The sequence below is a fragment of the Juglans regia genome, chromosome 7 (assembly GCF_001411555.2).
Source record: "Juglans regia cultivar Chandler chromosome 7, Walnut 2.0, whole genome shotgun sequence".
Taxonomy (NCBI): Eukaryota; Viridiplantae; Streptophyta; class Magnoliopsida; order Fagales; family Juglandaceae; genus Juglans; species Juglans regia.
The window spans coordinates 38,432,411-38,451,567 of NC_049907.1; the positions used below are offsets into that span (position 1 = coordinate 38,432,411).

The following is a 19,157-nucleotide window of genomic DNA, read 5'->3' on the forward strand; positions in this document are numbered from 1 at the left end:
GGGTTGCTTTAGAATTATTAAGACATCTTTGTATCTCTTAGCTAAAAGTGAACCATATGTACGATTTTCTTCACACCTACTGCACAGACAGAGATTGTAAATAAATTTGTACATGGCTGGCCTTTGGAAACCAACTATACGAAACTGAGAGTGAAGCATTTCACTTTGAGATTAATTAAACAAAGCCAATGGGAAAGCAGACTGCTATGTAGAAGAGGCATATATAAATATTGCCTTATATAAGGCCTAAGGGCCAAATATATAAGGGCGCAAGGAAGACGGAAAGCCATTAAAATTAAATTTTACAGTTCATCATGCATATGTTGTTCTAAAGGAATATCCACCTCATGAACTGCATTTTCATGGACCTGGGGAAGATTTATGCCATCTGCATCAGCTCTTTGTCCTACCTCTGGTTGTCCCACCATACCAGCCCTTATGGCAGCAATAACCTTTCTCTGCAACTTAAGTATCCCAATGCGCTTTGAGACAACATAAAGAACAGCACATGAGAACAAGAAAACTCCAACTGCAAGTATCAGCCTGTTCACATAAAGAAACTTGCATAAGTTTGTGCAAATAGAGATAATTAGTCATTGGGAAATGGAAAGAAAAGAAAAAATCCATCTTTACCTGTCCATGACATCTTGACGTTGCATTGTGGAGAGTAAATTTCGAGTTCGCATGAACAATGAGCGGTGCCCTTTGTATTCACTTTCAGCCTTCTTTAACACTCCCGTTGATTCCTCTATATATCCGAAAAATATTTGCCAAAAAAAAAACGAATTCATGTCTGAAGTCTTGTACAATCATCCTATCACATATGTTTATACTGTATTTAAGTTAATAGTAAGTGAATAAGTATTTCACCACAGCTTCAACTGGACCACTTCCACTGGAAGATTCTACCTTATTTTCTTTTTGGTCGCATTGATCAATGATTTAAAGTAGATTCAAGAATTTTGACCAAGTCCAGTCGTATCAAAACAGTTAAGTGATTTTTTGATCCCTTGAGTATGTCATTATTTTTACCCACCTTCAAAACAGAAAAAAATATCCAGACTCTACGTAAAATTCAAGATATAATTCTTGACAAATTTCATACTTTCATCATGATTAAACAAGGATAATTTGCATAAGATGTTGGAATAAAAGAACCTACCGAAAGTTGCAAGTGTGCTTGTATTTCTTTCCACCTCCTATAAGCACATGGTGATAAAATAAATAAATCAATTATACATTCCAGGAAAAACCATTACAAAAGAAAACAAGAGGAAACAGAGCTACTAACCTGAACCATCAATTGGCGAGTACGGCGAAGGCTATCGGTGATGCTTTCAGCAGCAGAAGTCATTCCAGCTTTTGTCCTAAAAAGACGGTCATAAGTCATACAGTAAGTTAACAAACCCATGTCAAGAATATGGCTGTTTTTGTGCAAGCTCATAAAATGTCCAGAACTACAATCGCTGCATTGAATATATGAACTAATCTAGAAAGCATCATGCATACTGTAAGTTGCGTCTGCGAATTGTGGACTCCCCTCCACCACCCAAAAGAAGTTCTCTCTGCAACAACACAACCATATAAAAAAATTACACCTGAATCCAAGCCTCTCTCACAAGCACTCAGAATGTAACTAATCACTAGCTTTCCACATGGTGAGTTTGTTAGCAACGGATATTAGAAAACTATATCAGGTGATCGCTGCCAGAGAAAAGATGGCTTAATGCAGATATATGTAAATGACTAACATTTTACGACAGTAATTTAACATGGAGCTGATTACCTCTTCCTGAGCAGCTTTCCTTATATTAGCCTTTGCTTGCAAATTGGCATTCCTCAGACTCAATCGCAAACTGGCAACCAAGACAATAAACAAAGATTTTTGTCTTCTTATAAGTCAAGACAATAAACAGAGATTACCAAACTACTTACTAAGAGAAATAAAAAGCCCTTATAGGAAATCAATAAACGAGAGCTTTGGTTGGTTGCTCAGAAATTAAGGCAAATATTAAAACACATCTCCCAGGACTGCGCAAAGTCGAAAAATCAATGCCACCCTTTTCAGTCTATTGGTTTGAAAGTTCAGTTCTTTTCAGGCAATTAAAGTTTAAAAAAAACAACAGGAAGAACAAGAAAATTAAAGAAAAGAATTATGACACTATCCTATTCCTCCCTCTACTCTTTTTTTTTTAATCAACCAAACGGAGAGTACATTTGTTCACCGGAGGATGAGAGAGAGAGGACTTGTTACTTGTGGGATTGGTTCTTCCAAGACTGAAGCAGCGCGGTGGCAGATTGGACTTGGTCATCGGTGGGCAACTGTGGCGCAAGAAGATCGAGCTTGAAGTGGAGCGAGGAGAGGAAAGCCAAGCCGTCCTGAGCGAGCCCGTTCAATCTCGGAAGGGAATTCGAATTGGGATTCCTCTCCTCCCTAGAAATCCCGTACAATTGTATCGCCTTTATATGCTCTTGCGTCCGACTATACGCTTCGTCCCACTCCTTCTTCGCCATTTCTACGGCCTCCACCACCTTGTCCATCCAGATCTCACCCTGTTCGAGAAAATGTAGGATAATAAAATGAGTCGTGGCAGAATTAATTTTCTGATAGAGAAGACGAGCAAAGGAATGATTTCCAAAATGAGTTGTGGGTATGAAGTCAGGAAGACGGGCGTTTTCTTTTCTCTCCAAAGCAACGAAACGCACGGCTTTAAGAAATGGGAAAATTTAAGATTAATTATGATTAAATTATCCTAAACAATCCTTATGGTTCACGATATTTAATATTAATCTGAACTCCAAATACTAAACGGTAAAAATGTTTAATATGTTAAAAATAATTATAAAAAATTATTGAAATTAATTAACGTCAAATTATAATATCAGAAATGTTATATGTCCCGAAACTTTGTCCCGAAACTTTTTTTTTTAATGATTAAAAAATATTTTTTAATGATGTTGTGAATTTTTTATTTTTTTTATAAATGTTTATAATAATTAAAAAAATACATGAAAAAAAGAGAAGAAGAAATGTACATTTCGGAACACCAATTCGAGATAAATATTCGGTAGGTGTTACTCTTATAATATCTTTCCATTATAAAATAAGTTCAAATCATATCAATATATGTTTTTCTTATGTAAGTTTCTTTATAATTTAATAGAGAAATGGACCTATATGCTCTAACGCATAATAATAGTTGCTTGCAGTTGCCACCGCCTAATCCACCAGGCAAACAAAGGTCTCCCACGCCCGATTATTATCGAGCATTCAATACTCGTTCAATTAAATTTGAATCGAACTTAACTTGTAAAAAAAAAAATCACATGTAACAGCAAATACTCTCTCAATTAGTAAATGATACATACCTAACTAAAATATTAGTTAATAATATAAGCATAACAACTTTTATAATTAAATATATAATATGTAACTTAACTACTTATGCATATATATTGAATATACTTCATATCTATTTTATAGTTTGTAGAATAGTTAACCAATAAGATTTAATAATTTCATATACTAATATGTAGGTACCATATATAAAATGTTGATATATACTATTATATTATTTATATATATTGGTAATGTATATAGGCATATAATATATAGTTATTATGGATAAGAATAAACTAGTTACATATTAATTATTTATAAATTTTTACAATTTTCTAATTCAACAAAAGAAATGCTACTTATTGATGAAAAATTCTACTTATCATTTATCAACCCCTACACTACACATTAACATGTAATTTGACATTTTTACATTTCTATTTAAACACACATCAAGTAGCATTTCTCTTCAACAAAGAGGCTACCCGTTAGTTGTAAAAATTTCATTAAATTTAGATTTTTATTTTTTATTAATCTAATTTCTTAATTACTAAATTTTATTAAAAAACTAAAAAATAAACTACTCCAGCTCAACTCGGCTCAAGCTCGAGTTAAAATATTTAGCTCACCGAACCAAACTCGAACAAAGATTAGATAAAAATTTTGAGCTCACAATCCAAAGACTGGCTTGACTCGTCTCAATTACAGCCCTATTCTCCTTCTTGGATAATGCAATGCACAACCCTAAGATTTATCAAAATTAAAACTGGGATCATCATGATTGGCTACATTTTACCCATTGTCCGGGCTGATCCAAGTTTGAAATTTTGGCTGCAAACTTTTGAAGTTCCACAAAAAGAATAGAACAAGGAAATGGAGAATTTATATACATGTGGCATTACATGCAGTAAGATTAAATGCCAAATAACAGAAAATCTCAGCCCTTTACTACAATTGAGGGCATTGAACTGCAAGTGGAGCAACAGACATAAAAAAAGGCAAAATTGCTGCAGCCACTGCCGGATCAGTTTCACATCCTCTTGCTGTCTTTGAATTGCATACACTAACATGGCATGGCCAAGTGCCAGCTACTTTTGACTGACTAGCTATGGGTTACACAACATGAGATCAAGGGCTGCCACATTATGAACATACGGGCATGCTTTCTATGGAGATCGATGTGCCAAAATTTCTGTGCTTACCATCGGCCACATTGGTTAGTTGGAACCCTTGATTAGGAAGCTGGTTGATGAGAAGAGTTTCCAGTTGGCAAGCCAGACTCTTCCCTGGGACTATGAAATAAAGGAAAGATGCATTCTGCATCGCTTCCTTTGAACGATGAGCACGGACTCGGCCCTCAAGATCATCCGTCTACAGCATTAGTTTTAGGAAAAGTCAATATAGCATTGCTGGTGACAGTCATGACATAGCACCATGTGCAGCAAATAAAAAACAATAAAAACATATCAAATCCATATATCGGCTAAACTAAAATAGCCCTCATGTAAGACATGTAGTTTTGTGTGATTAATCCTCTTTAAAGAAGTTTTGGGATAACTTTCTGAATGTGACCCATACTTTTTTTTATAGGAATGAATATGACTCCTACTTGACAATAAAAACAAAGAATGTCAAAAGAAAAGTACCTCTCCAACATATATTTTCTTATCCGGTCTAAGCATCACATAGACACTGGAAACACCTATTGTTGATGGAGGCGGCCGTTCCCTAGCACCAATTAGGACACAATGTACCTCTGCAAGATCTGATACCTTTTTCTTCTTGTAGAACTCATTAAGCTTCTCCTGACATATTACCCTGATGGCATTCTCAACTTCTTTTTGTAAAACTTGCATTGGGTTTGCTAACTCTGCACTATTATAGGTAGCTACTTCAAGAGTCCCACTTGATTGAAAATGGAATTCATTAGAACCATTGGCACTCATGCTAGAACATAAGTCTGGTTTTGTACCATTTTGTTCCAAAAGAACTTTTGCATAAACTGAAAGGTACAGGCCTTCCGCTCTTTGGATGATTGTTTCAGGAATTCCTTCCTTCTTAGCTGTTTCAAATGCAAGGCTTTCTCTACATATCCCTTCTATCAACTTCCAAGTTGGTTTTGTTTTCCCATCAACATATACTGTTCCCATTGCTTTGTAAACAGTGTTCTTGGTAATGAGTGGCAAAGTAAATATTCCATGCAAGTGAGTGGATACAATACCAAGGCAGCCAATTTTATCTAGAGTTTCAATGATGCTACCAGCAATACAAGTCCCCTTTGCTGTTTCTGTTCCTCGGCAAATTTCATCTATAAGCACCAGGCTTCTTTTAGTTGTTCCAGCAATAATGGACTGAATTTCTGACATTTCTACCTGAGATATTAAAAGCAAATATGATGAATAGGTTATTGAGAGTGCCTATGTTATTATGACTAAAAAATGAACTAAGGTTTGAAAGCTAGAATGAAAGTTAATGAAATTATACAAACCGAAAAGAACTATAACATATGAGAGGTTTAGGGAACAAGCATGTCTCTAATCATAGAACTCCATAAAATGAGGTATGAAATTGAAGAACAAAATGCTTTCCGGGAAAAAAAAACAGCATCTGATTTTAAATGACTCTCTTGCCAAAGAGCTATGGACCAACAACATGAATGTGTACGTTAACCACCAGGGATTTCTCAATATTAAAGGATGATAGGAACTGATGTTCCATCATACTTCAAACAGAAGTAGTTTAAAACAATTAGCAACTGTTGGGCTGGAGCATATTGATGGTTCATGTATTACTTTCAAAATTTTCATAACAGATAATTTCAAACAGTCTATTTCGTATTTATGTCTTAATAAACAGTTCAAGGACATCTTAGAGGGTATGTTTGATGCTTCAAAATAACAAATCATGAAGCTCTTCAGTGTTGATTTTAAGGGAAAGTTCAAAACTCCTTGTTATCCTTATGCTTTGAGATTGTATCTTAGACCTCCCATCTTATAATGAATTCGCACCTGATTCCTGTCATTTAAAGGGAGAATACAAGGGATACAACTAACCAGCAAAAAGAAAAAAAAAATCAAGAAAATGTTGGAAGCTAAAGATAAGAAAACAAATATGTGCAGCCATCCAGTTAAGGGTTTTATATCTAATGACTAAAACAAGACTCCATTGCCCAACATCGTATCTATGAGTACCTAATATATAGAAAGAAAATAAGTAGTGTCTAACCTGAAATGAACTTTTACCATCGGCAGGACTATCATAAGATTTCATGTGAAGCATGATTGAGTCAAATTGAGGAATCAAGGCCGAATGTGCAGGCACCATAAATCCACATATTCCAAGTAATGCAGCAGCACAAATTGATCGAAGCAAACTTGATTTACCACCCCCATTTGGTCCTGTCAAAAGAAACAATGATTGCATATCAACTGTATTATGTACAGCACTGCCTTCTGCTACATTAAACCAATAGGGAGATAGACCGGTTATTTTCATCCCATATGCTCCATTTAATTGCTTCACATCCTGCATTCAACACATCGACAAGTGAGACACCACTAGTAAGAATGAAATGATGATGGTTTCAATGATATTACTTGACAGATGTAGTAATTCTAGCACAAAAGATTCTGAAGTAACCCGGACAATTGAACAATATGTCAAAACATGTAAAACAATGAAGCAGAGGTTATTAAACTTGCAGCACATTATTTTTTATATGAGAAGTATTTTTTTTATAAGTATACAAGGAAAAGTATCTAAAACAAAGCAACATTTAAAATAGACAATAAGTTTCAAGTATGAAAATAACAAATGAGTAAAGCATATATTCCAATCTTCCTCTAGCTCAAACATCTTCTCAGCATAAGTCAGCTCATGATTTTCCTTACCAAATGGCGTCAATGTAGTAGAACATACAGTGAAACTCTCTCCTTTAAGTTCTAGCTTAGTTGATACTAACAGCCCTATCTTTGTGAATACATTGTAATTTCACTAGATATGAAAAATGAATTATCAGAAGATAGCATGATATCATTCAATGCAGGATCTAGATAAGGACAAGGCACCATTTCCTTTAAAGATAAACATACAGAATAAATAAATAACCTACAATATTAGGGCAAGCAGGCAAGACAGCAGTTTCACAACTCTAGCATACATCGGTCATGTTATGCAAAAACTAAGACCTCATTTGTTTTCGCACAAGAGATGAGATGAGTTGAGATGAAAGTTAAAAGTTGAATAAAATATTGTTGGAATATATTTTTTTAATATTATTTTTGTTTCGGGATTTGAAAAAGTTAAATTGTTTATTTTATTTTGTGGGAATTTGAAAAAGTTGTAATGATTAGATGAGATGAGATGAGATGAGTTGAGAGAAGTTGTGAAAACAAGCGAGGCCTAAAGGTGCAACTACATATTTAGGCCTCGTTTGGTAACACAGATGAGATGGGATGAAAGTTGAATAAAATATTATTAGAATATAATTTTTTAATGTTATTTTTGTTTTGGGATTTGAAAATTTGGAATTGTTTATTATATTTTGTATGGGAATTTGTGACAGTTGTAATAATTAGATGAGATGATGGTTTGTATAACCAAACGAGACCTTAGTATCAATCAGCACAAAGAAATGGAAAATATGATTACTATCACTAAATGGGATGATAGAATATTTAGCCAACAATATGTTTATTTGTTGAATACAACCTTGAGCCTATTGCACCCTGCCAGAATGGGGAAAACCCATTTCCTTCTTCTCCCTTCACTGCAAAATATCAATCAAGCAAAGTTAAAATATAGTCAGCAATATTAACAAAATACCGGTGTTAATTAAAAACAAGATATTACATCAAGAGCTATATATTTCACAACAAAATGGTGTCAGGACACAAAAGACCAATAAATGCAAATTTATACAACTCAATTTTTTTATAAGTAAATTTATACAACTCAATTAAATCCTAAGTATAGAAATAAGAGGTGATATTACATAATGCTTTTCAGTGTTCTATTGATGCCTGCACAGTTCACAGGATGAGTGAACCATTTAGATGGTTCTCATATTATGCAAAAGTTAAACTGATTTCGAGCCAACTCTATTCAAACCTAGTAGAAAAGCAAGGTACCAAACAACATACATATGTCTGCACCCTAATTCTTGTAACTCATCAGAGCATAAAGTCTACAGTCAAAAGGCAAAAAAAAAAAAAAAAGAAAGAGAGGCAAAAGCTCTCTTGTTACAGATATGATGTAATAGACGAGATGAATCACTGTTACCGATATGCATCTATTGTTGCAAAAGCTTGTTAAAGATAGGCGAACCCAACCTCACATGAGCAAATAATGCCTTTGCAATCACAAGCAACATGGAAGCAAAGACAAGGATATTGATTTTAGATTGTAATTCAGAAGAAAGTCCCCTCAATAATTCCAAGACCTTTACTTTTGCCTTGGCACCTGCCTCATGGTACCTGAAACAAAAAGAGAGACGTTATCAGTCGTAAATCATATAATTAATAGCACTAGCAAGTATTCTAATGTGAGGATCAGCATAACAACTGCCATGGCTTTATGTGGATAACAGCACCTAGTTAAAGCATCCTCCACGTTCATTGTGGTAAACCATTCCTCTCCAACCTTTCGACCTCTTGAATCTGAAGCAGGTTTAAGCCTTTTAATTTGTTCTTCACCAGGAGTCCCGGCCCATACTGATGGTGCAAAACGTTTGCCCTTGAACCAAACAGCTTCATGTTCTCGAGCATATAAAATTTCTCCCTTCGGACCTCCAAGTGGGGCTGTGGTTGCCTTTATTCTAAAAATTATAGGAAGGAAATCTTCAGTAACCTGCGAATAATTGCCCACATATAAAACCGTAGACATTTAACACACACAGTTAGAAATGCATAAATGTTACTTAAAAGGTTCAACAAAGGGGCTCTCGTAAGAATATTGACACAGAACTTCCAAATGTGCAGGATATGATGAGAAAATGATGTTTACAATTCATTTCTTTTCTAATAATTAAGGTAATATCATTCAAAGCACAGTGGGGCGCAACCCTAGTATGGAGGTGGTATATAATAGGAAATACCCAAGCAGGACATATATAAAAGGAAACACCCAATTAGCGGGGATAAAGAAAATTAACATAATTCCATAAATGTATTCTATTGATTTTAAAACACAGGTGGCACCTGCAAACAGCATGCATAGTGTAGCAATTGTGACTTTGGATGAGAACTTGCTAGGCAGCTAATCAAACTTGTCATGGCTTTGTAAGAAGATGTGCAACCTGGACAACTAGATATGCAAATTTGGCATAGATCTGTAAATATGCGAGCAATTTATGTAGAACTTGTACAATTTATGAGTATCTAATCTGAATGGATGGCCATATCTGGAAGCTGTATCCATAGTTCCAATGTGTCAGATACTGATACTAACATGGATATGACATTTCCTAAACCTACATTGAAAAACAAAAATCCTTTTTTTTTATACTTAGCAATATAGTGGGTGAGGAATATATACGAAACTTCTTTCTGAGTACAACCATAACAAAAATATAAGGATAAATGTAAGGAGTTATGACATAAATTCGACCCTTTTAATTTTGACTTCATCTCATTTGGGTCATGTAGATTAAATATGTATGCAATATTAATTTACAATAGCTACACCCTACAAGATAAAATAAAAAACAAACAAAAGAATACATGGACCATTAAGAAAATGCAACATCAAGATCAATGATTTTCTAGAAATTACTGACTTTCACAGTAAAACAGAAAGGTATCCAATAATGACAAGCATATTTTGAGTCCTCAAGACCTACTGCTAAAGATAAGGCATCAGCTGCCCTCTGCACATCGGTAAATTCCTCTTCTATATGTCTCCTCTTCACACGACCTTTCCAAGAAGACTCCATATCCTCGAAAAAGTCACTGGGAATGACGGAAGAGGAACTGATTTTTTGATCACTTTCGCCATCCAGAGAGATCATTTCACCAATTCTATATGAAGCCCCTTCACACTCAGAAACCTGGAAGAGAACAAGGACAATTGAGATTATAGGCCATGAAGTAGGCAGGAAAAAAAAAAAAGACATGTTGATAGCATCATCTTTGATTGTGCCTAATAGTCAAGCCTCCACAAACTGCAATCTAATAATCCATTAGATTGCTAAATTAAAGTTTTTTTATAAGTAGATCACTAAATCAAAGTTAAACTACTTATGGAATTAGCGCATGTAATATAGAATTAAAAATATTATAGGCTTCAAAAGTTATATCTTATGTTGAAATGACCAACTAGAACAATGACAATGACCAATACCAGACAAAATTTGAGAAATCCCGAAAGCTATAATAAACATAAAATACAAAATAATGGTGGAAACAGGGAGGCTTCACATTTTTAAAGTAAGGTTACAGTTAGGCTGGGCTAAGGTTTGCATAAGCTCAGCCACGACGAAAGTTTCTGGTTCCAGCTCAGCAGTGTGAAGTGAGTTACTACAGAACTCTGAGCTGCTTTAGTTTTGAGTCACGGCCAGCCTGAGATTGTATTACTGTAGGAATCAATAGGGATTAATGTGCAAAACAGCCTGATCATAACTCAAATCAACTGTAAAGCCCTAAATCATGACTCAAAACCAATTGTAAAGCCCTAGTTTGAAGCCTTCAATGAAATGCGCAACCACTTGAAAGAAGAATAACAATATCCTAAACTAAAAAGCAAAAGTTGAGTCTTAAAAAATGTAGCTTGAATAATGGCTCCACACTCATGGCAGTGACACTGAGTATTTTTTTTTTCACTATAGCATTCTTACAACAGTTCACGAGATAACAAAGCAACAACGCAATGATTCATTGATTAGAAGTGACGTGCAATTTGTCAATTTTGAGGTTCCTTGATCGTTCCTTGATCATTCATCAATGCTACCGCATTTTCATACTATATGAATTACTATATCATTGTTTTTTGCCTAATAGAATTAATTTGTACGAAAATAATCCAAACAGCCAAATGCCACTACTTACCAATGTCTCAAAGTCAATTTTTAACCCAGTTGCCACCCATGTCGGATCCATCAACAATTTCAGAATTTCACTGAGCTCAGAATTTTTGTACATGTTCAATATTTCATCAAGTACATTTTTAATTCTACAAAACTCAATATGATTGGCCTCCCTCTGTTCAAGTAGCTTTACAAGCTGCACAGCATACAGAGACACAGACAAACCACAAATCAGACATTTCAAACATAAAATTACACTGTACATTCACATACACACATAGGCACATTGTGCAAAAAAAATGCAAGAGAGTAGAGAGAGAACAATTGATGATTATACATTTAATTGGAAATTATTAAGTAGATATGAGAGTAGGCAAGAAGGTTGCAACAAAAAGAGAGTAGAAAATGAATTTTCACAAAAGGTCTAAAGAAAACAAAATAGGTTTCTTTCAAAATTAGCGGCTTACAATTACCTCACATCAGACTGCAGTTCATGATAAGGAACCACAGGCAAAAGAAATCAATACCATATTCCCCATCAAAATATTAAAAAGGTACCAAGTACCAATACTTTCCTGGAACTCACACCACCTATTGCATCTAGCATTTAATTCTCCTTTTTAAATGAAAAGAGAATTCAATGCTAGAGTTTTTTTCTTTGATCAGTAAATAAAGAATTTACTGATGAGGAATAGGCATAGCTCAAGTACATGGGTCATATACAAGAGCGACACTAGGCATGATTGACTAAGGATACAAGGAATTCGTGAATACTCAAGCCATTGGAACTATTACAATCAACCAATGGAGCAAAGTGTTATAAATGAAAACTCTAAACTCATCCATTGACTGCTCGCGATCTTCAAAGCTTCTTGTGTTCCTCTACCTCCAAAGACACCACCATAGACAAATGGGGACCATCTTCCAAATTGCTAAGATTTGCGGATTGCCACGCAAGCCTCTCCAATTTGGTAGGAAGTCAACTACCCTTCTCGGCATCACCAAAGCAAGACCCAATATAGCAAAGAATTCATTCCATAAACTCAGAGCAACCTCTCTAATGCTAGAATTTTGATTCTCATACTTACAGAAAAAAGGGATTAATCCCCTTAATATGTTACTCAAGTTGTCAATACGGTCAATCAAGGTATTAGAACTGTTGGAGCAAGGAATGACATTGACTGGTAAAGAAGAGGTTATCAGGTCTACGCTTTTGGAGAGGTTTAACATAATCTAAATATCCACCTTGTGTTGCTGAGCAACTGAAACTTGAAATGCCAATGGCATGCCACATTGTTACTGAAACTTGAAATGGCAATGGCAATGGCATGCCACATTGTTACTGAAACTTGAAATGGCAATGGCAATGTCATGCCACATTGTTATCCATTGTTATTTCTTTTACCAAAGGGTGTCTTTTCTTTTTTATTCTTTTCAAAATAAAACCAGAGATGAAGAAGATCTTTGAAAACAGATGATGGTGGCGAATACACCAGCAACTGCTTTTGGATAAGTAAATTATAAAGTTGGAGTTCGGGCATTTTACAAACTGTTTTATCCTAATTTTGACATTCCTTTCATTATTGTAACCAAAATTGTTGGTATCAATGAAACTGTTTCATCATAACATTAGTTCCTTTAGTTCTCGTCTGCAATGTGAAACCTGAAGTCTTTCTTTCCAGTTATTGCCCAATCTTTGAAGTGTACACATAAGGAATGCAATCATCCACTAGATGATAAAACATATGGTTGTGCTTTCTAGTAATATTAACAAGCACAATGAGCACAAATTTAGTTGCAATAACATGAAACCAATTCATAAAGCAATTGGAAGACAACCTTTGCAGATGAAACACAGGTAAACTCAGGAATCGAGCACGTTACGTTGCTCATAAGTTTGCAAGTTTCTGTCCAAACAAATACAACTTAGAGAATATTCAAGTAAAGTATAAATAACAATACAGTACTATGTGGGGAATAAAATTAAGTGATTGCATGTCAAGTAAAACTCAAACAAAAGTTTATTATAAAAGAAAAACAAGGAAATTTCAGAGTGATATTTCAAAAAACCATACTTGTATGCAGAACCCCACATGAAGTTTATCCAACATTAGTAGTTTCTCCTCTAGCGTCTCTTTTCACTTTGAAACAGCTTCTGTGACTTGCTGTTATTACTTGCTAGCGGAATAAAGAATCCAGTAAATAGCAAACTAGATTCTGGAACATGTCAACCCAAGTGTGCCAATGAAAGAATTTAAGCCATGCCTATTACTATTGACTTGCCGTTAATAAGCTTTACTACCCATCATCCTCACACACCACACTTATTTTTATTTATTTATTTATTCTTCTTAGGCCTCGTTTGGAACATGGACTCATCTCAACTCATGTGAGTTGAGTTCAAATTTAAGTCTAGCCCAACATCCAAACACACAACTCACAAATCATTAAACACTACTCAACTCAAGACCTCTTTACACGTAGGACCCACAACCTTTTTCAACTCAATATCTCTTTGCACGCGGGACCCACAACCTTTTTCAACTTCACATAAATATATTTAAACTCATTTTGACATCCAAACATATTTCAACTCATCTTAGGTGGGCCTCACAAAACTCACTCTACCATATCAACTCACTACTATTCATAAAGAATTCAACTCATCTCAACATCCAAATGAGGCCTTAAACTAATTGAATTATTCTATTCATCATTCATACACCACACATTTGATAAGAGAAAAAAAAAATAAAAATAAAAATAAAAGTGTGGTATATGGTGTGTGGAGATGATAAGTAGAATTTTTCGCAGTTTATAATCCATATTAATGTGGATTCTGACTATCATCATCACCTATTTGTTTCAACAGAAGGGCACTGTCCCTAAGCTATAAATGAAACTTAGTAGAACTTGCAAAATTGAACTTGTAGGTTTAAGACGTCAATAAAAATGAATTTTAATTTCTGAAAAATTGCTTATTGTTTTGTAATCATTTTAATTTAAACCAGACAAAATCATTCCCCTCTTCACACCGGTTATCTGAAAATAAAATCTTTTCTGGCATCAGAATCATTAATATCTTACTTGGACACAATTCCTGGAAGTGAATAATTTAATTAAAGTCTCTTCACCACTTGGGTATGGTTCAAGAGTTAAAAGGGTTTGGGTGGGGTTTGGATAGATCTTAGGTTCCAAACTTCAAATATTACCGAGACTGAAGGAGATCCTGAGATTATCAATCATGGAAATAATTTATCCTAGATCAATAATGCAGTATCTTATATGCTCAATTATAGCTTTTAACTCTAAAAATAAACATAAACAGAAGCAAAAGAAACAAAACCTGATCATATTATCACCATATCATGGAGAGAATGTAACATACAGGTCCTAAATTAGGGCTTAGAATGATTATTTTTATTTTTATTTTTATAATTATTATTATTTTATTATTATTATTATTATCTGTTTTGAGAAAGTGATTGTATTTGATTGGGTTTCTTCCACTGCCTACACCCGTATATCCCTCTGTTTGTTTTCCCAAGTTTGAATGGTTTCCTAATTGGAAACCAATTCACACGTCAAAAACCCTAGCATAAATCCTCTCTTCCCCACAATAGTCCCTCTATCGAACAGAACTCTCACGGCCAGAAACCTTCCCACCCACATGAAACCAAAATTCTTTTTCTACACAGCAGAACTACTCACTCAGAAAAGCCACTTAGCCTTTCCCACAGCAATCAAGCACCTACCTCGCCGAAAACAGCACAGAGCACGCCAACGGTAAGCCCTCTTCTTTTCCCCTGCCATTTTCCCTCTCCCTCTCTATCGACAGTGACTCATTGGCCTGTATATTTCGTTCTACCACCGTCGACCACTGCAGAGGACGTCAGAGCACCACCCGGACTGCCCAAACATTGCCGACCCAGCCACCTGAACTCAAACACGCATCCCTCCTCCCTCGATAAGCCACGTCAACCACTCCCTCTCTCCGCCTTGCCGATTCTCAGTGTGAAGTACCAAAATAATTTCTCCTCTCCCTATGTCGCACCACCATGTTCAAGGGGAGCCTCCAGTTGCGCCGCTGTGACTCCCAGCCAGCCACCCAGGCCCACCGTCGCAGTTGGTTCTCCTCTCTCTCAGTGAGGCATCACACGATCCTCCTCTCCCATAAGCCTCTGTGCTTCTCTTCTTCCATTTCTTTTGTTTCAGCCTTTCCCAAAAAGCCCATGTATTATTATAGGTTTTACACAAATGCCCTTAAAACCATTGTTTTGTAGGCTTCCGTAAATCCTCTTGAAGAAACTTTTTTGAGTAAGTATGTTTATACCCTACAGTGTCTATGACATATTTTATGTTTGAATAAATCTACTCCTAGGCCGGTCCGTTTTACCAACACCACACGACGTGACATGGCAAACTGTTAGGGACCCCGGTCTTGTCCCTAACACTAAGGTCCACTAGCTCGCCTTGGTGATGATGGTGACCAAGTGATCTTGCCAACTTGCTTGGCCTTCAACAATGGGTAGGTGTTTGAGTGATGGAATGATGATGTACTTGGGTAGGCTAAGTGTTTAGGCTAAGGCAAATCAATGTGGGTGGCTAGACTTGTTCTTGAGTGAGGTGCCAAGATGATGGAGGCAAGGGTTGAATGGATGAGATGAGGTTAGGGTTCGGTTTGGAGGCACTTACTGTTGTCGTGGGCTATGGTGGAATTAGGGTTGGTGTGGTCTTGAAAGATTGGCTTAGGATTATGGATGTTTGATGCAATGGAAATGGCTTAAAGGTTACCCTTAATGTTTGGGTCACTTGGATGGTGATTAGGGTAGGTATGGTGAAGTGTAGCTAGGGTTTTGTGAGGTGGCTAGGGTGGATTTCGAGATTTGCAAGAGTTGGCTTAGGGTTGGAATTTAGGATGATGCTAGGGTTTGGAAATGAGATGGAAGAGTGATGCTAGGGTTTGGTTGGCTTAGGAATGGTTATGGAAAGTTGTAAGATGGAAGGAATCTTTGAGTGAAGAGGGAAGTTTGAATTTGAATTTGAATTGGGATTTGAATTTGAACTTTGAATTTTGAATTTGAATATGGTAAGAGGATGGAGAGAATTTTGGGATATGATTGGAATGAATCAATTTCCTAAAATTAAGGAAGTTGACTCAAGATGGACTCTTGATGGATGGCTAGGTCAATGGATGATGGAGGCAAGACTCCTAAAAGGAAAGAATCACCTTATGGAGCCTTGAGGTGGGCGGCTAGGGCTTAGGTGGATGATGGGGCTATTTATGGTAAGTGACAAAGATGGTAAGATGGGATCACTAGGGTTGACGCCACTTATGTTTAGGGTTTAGTGTTGGGAAAATGATGATGGGCGGTTAGGGTTTAGGATATGATGGATGAAAGGTAATTATGGAAAGATGAACTTATATGGAAAGTAGGGCAACACTAGGGTTGGCCGAATGGTGTGTGTGGGAGTGGGGCTATGTGGGTTTCGGCTAGGGTAAAGTGTATGGAGGGAACAATTTATGGAATGTTGACAAACTTATGGAAAGGATGACCAACACTATAGTGGTCGAGTATGTGGAATGGAATGGATCAAATGAGCAATAGAATGGATGAACACTATGAACAACTCAAGAACAATGCACATAAAATACTAAAATCAAAGATAAAAAATGGAAGACGAGATGAAATGAAAAATACTCATAAGATTAATGGTTCTTTAGGGATTCACGAATTGCACCCTAAAGATGAAAAGAACAAGATAAATAGATTGAATCACACCTATTCACGAATTGCAGGGTGTGATCCTCTCTTTGGGACTCACGAATTGCACCCAAAAAGCCCAAGTGCCTAGCACCGAAGGATGATCTCAAGAACAAAATAGTCTACCCACTAGGGAATTTGCCAAAAGATGTAAATGCAAAGCCTAAGGATCCTATTTATAAGGATTACAACTTGGAAACCCCCGATAGGTCCCTTGGAAAATAAATAATTAAATAAAAATGGCATGCATTAGCCCATGGGTGGGCTAAGTTGGCTGTTGGCATGTGGCTGGCAAGGCCATGGGCTGGTTTGGGCGTTGGCAGACTGGCATGGCCCAAGCAGGGTGCCTGGGCGCTGGGCCTGCTGGGGCGCGCGCGCGCTGGGCATGTGTGCGCTGGATGTGCACGCAGGCTTGGGCGTAGCGCAAAGGGCGCACGCAAGGCGTGCGCGTTGTTAGGGACCCCGGTCTAGTCCCTAAACACTTGCCTTGCTAATCCAATAGTAGCCTTGAGTGACCGAGTCCAAGTCCTTCTCTTGCTTGGTCCACGTCCAAAAATGGTCAAGATGACCAATGTGCCAATATGGGGTTGTGTATTTCGGCTAGTAAGAGTATGGGATATTGGGGTTGGATGATGTAAGTGTAGGGTAGGTTGATGGAATGATGCACGGCTATGGGGTGTATTAGGGTTTCCCGAAATGGATGATGAGGTGGGCGGCTAGGGTTTGCTAGAAGTGGAAAGAAGGTGGGGCGGCTAGGGTTTGCCGAATATGGAATGAGGGTGGCGGCTAGGGTTAGCTCAATATGGTAAGAGATTGTGGTGGCTAGGGTTTGTCCTAAATGGAAAGTAGGTGTGGCAGCTAGGGTTGTCCAAAATGGGATAGTGCCGAAATTAGGAAAGTTTCCTAATTGTTTGGAATGAATATGGAAGGTATTATGGGTGGTTAGGATTGGCCAAATATGGAATGAGGATGGGCGGCTAGGGTTAGCTCAATATGGTAAGTGGTTGTGGCGGCTAGGGTTTGTCAAATATGGAATGAGGATGGGCGGCTAGGGTTAGCTCAATATGGTAAGTGGTTGTGGCGGCTAGGGTTTGTCAAATATGGAATGAGGATGGAATTAGGAAAGTTTCCCAATTGTGTTGGATGAAGAAGGAATGTAGTATGGTGATTAGGCAAGTCCCAATAAGGCAAGAGATGGCCGAATGGGATTTGACTTACCAAAGATGTGATTTCGGCTAGGGCAACAAGAGGGATTAAATCAACTTATGGAAAGTTGACTAACACCTTTGTTGGTCGAAAATTAGGGTTGAAGGGATTGAATAGCCGAAATGAATGGGGATGAAGTTAGGAAAGTTTCCTAAGTGTTTGAGCTAGAAATGGAAAGTGTGGTGAATGGATTAGGCAACTCCCAATATGGCAATGGATAGCCGAATGGGATTTGTCTTACCAACTTGTATTCGGCTAGGGCAACACAAGAGTTACTTCAACTTATGGAAAGTTGAATAACACCTTAGTTGGCCGAAAATGACAATCAAATGGATTGAAAGAGTAAAAATGAGGAAGAACTTCAAGAACAAATATGAACCTCCAAGAACAATATATAGAACACTATTGCTCTTAGATAAACAAGAATCAAACAAAGAACAAATAAACAATCAAGCCTTGATTCACGTATTGCACAAGGAATGATTAAACTCATAAAATGATAAATCAATTTGGGATTCACGGATTGCACCCAAATTGCCCAAGTGCTCTTGCACCGAAAATGATCTCTCAAACAATGTTCTCTCTCTAAGAGTTTTGCCAAAAGATGGGAATGTAATGACTAAGGGTCCTATTTATAGAGAATACAATTTGAAAACCCCCAATAGGTCCCTTGTAAAGTAAATAATTAAATAAAAATAACTAATTAAAAATAACATAGTGGCATGGGTCAAGTTGACCCATGACATGCATGAGCCCATGGGTGGGCTAGGTTGGCTGCTGGGAGCTGGCTGGCAGGGCCCTGGGCTGGTCTGGGCGTGGGCAGGCT

The 19,157-nt window shown here is 36.8% G+C and overlaps 2 protein-coding genes across 5 annotated transcripts in view; both read right to left on the reverse strand.

Annotated features, from left to right (window-relative positions):
* Window positions 1-48: 48 nt before the first annotated feature.
* On the reverse strand, window positions 49-2,677 carry LOC109008695. Its single transcript, XM_018988886.2, has 7 exons — window positions 2,255-2,677; window positions 1,787-1,856; window positions 1,510-1,565; window positions 1,292-1,367; window positions 1,163-1,199; window positions 634-748; window positions 49-543 (listed from the first exon to the last, which is right to left on the reverse strand). The coding sequence occupies exons 1-7, from the start codon at window positions 2,539-2,541 to the stop codon at window positions 303-305; spliced, it is 882 nt and encodes a 293-aa protein (XP_018844431.2). The 5' UTR covers window positions 2,542-2,677; the 3' UTR covers window positions 49-302.
* A 1,524-nt stretch (window positions 2,678-4,201) lies between these two features.
* Window positions 4,202-19,157, reverse strand: part of LOC108990551 (DNA mismatch repair protein MSH1, mitochondrial-like) — a 32,052-nt gene continuing 17,096 nt past the window's right edge. For 3 of the 4 annotated variants that reach the window (XM_035691850.1, XM_035691852.1, XM_035691853.1), the window contains 9 exons: window positions 13,200-13,267; window positions 11,383-11,556; window positions 10,179-10,385; window positions 8,931-9,187; window positions 8,671-8,814; window positions 8,051-8,108; window positions 6,566-6,865; window positions 4,987-5,712; window positions 4,202-4,711 (listed from right to left, as the gene is read on the reverse strand). In XM_035691850.1, coding sequence (XP_035547743.1) covers window positions 4,484-4,711; window positions 4,987-5,712; window positions 6,566-6,865; window positions 8,051-8,108; window positions 8,671-8,814; window positions 8,931-9,187; window positions 10,179-10,385; window positions 11,383-11,556; window positions 13,200-13,267 — 2,162 coding nt within the window. In that variant the 3' untranslated portion in view covers window positions 4,202-4,483. The remainder of the gene's footprint in view (window positions 4,712-4,986; window positions 5,713-6,565; window positions 6,866-8,050; window positions 8,109-8,670; window positions 8,815-8,930; window positions 9,188-10,178; window positions 10,386-11,382; window positions 11,557-13,199; window positions 13,268-19,157) is intronic. The other variant, XM_035691851.1, reaches the window with a different exon arrangement.

What these genes read in the sequence shown, in the direction of transcription:
- LOC109008695 (XM_018988886.2), bottom strand. Translation starts at nt 2,541, where the DNA reads ATGGACAAGGTGGTGGAGGCCGTAGAAATGGCGAAGAAGGAGTGGGAC. An exon ending in GGAAAGCTGCTCAGGAAGAG is followed by an intron (nt 1,566 to 1,786) that starts GTAATCAGCTCC and finishes GTGTTGTTGCAG; the next exon opens with AGAGAACTTCTTTTGGGTGG. An exon ending in CTCGCCAATTGATGGTTCAG is followed by an intron (nt 1,200 to 1,291) that starts GTTAGTAGCTCT and finishes ATGTGCTTATAG; the next exon opens with GAGGTGGAAAGAAATACAAG.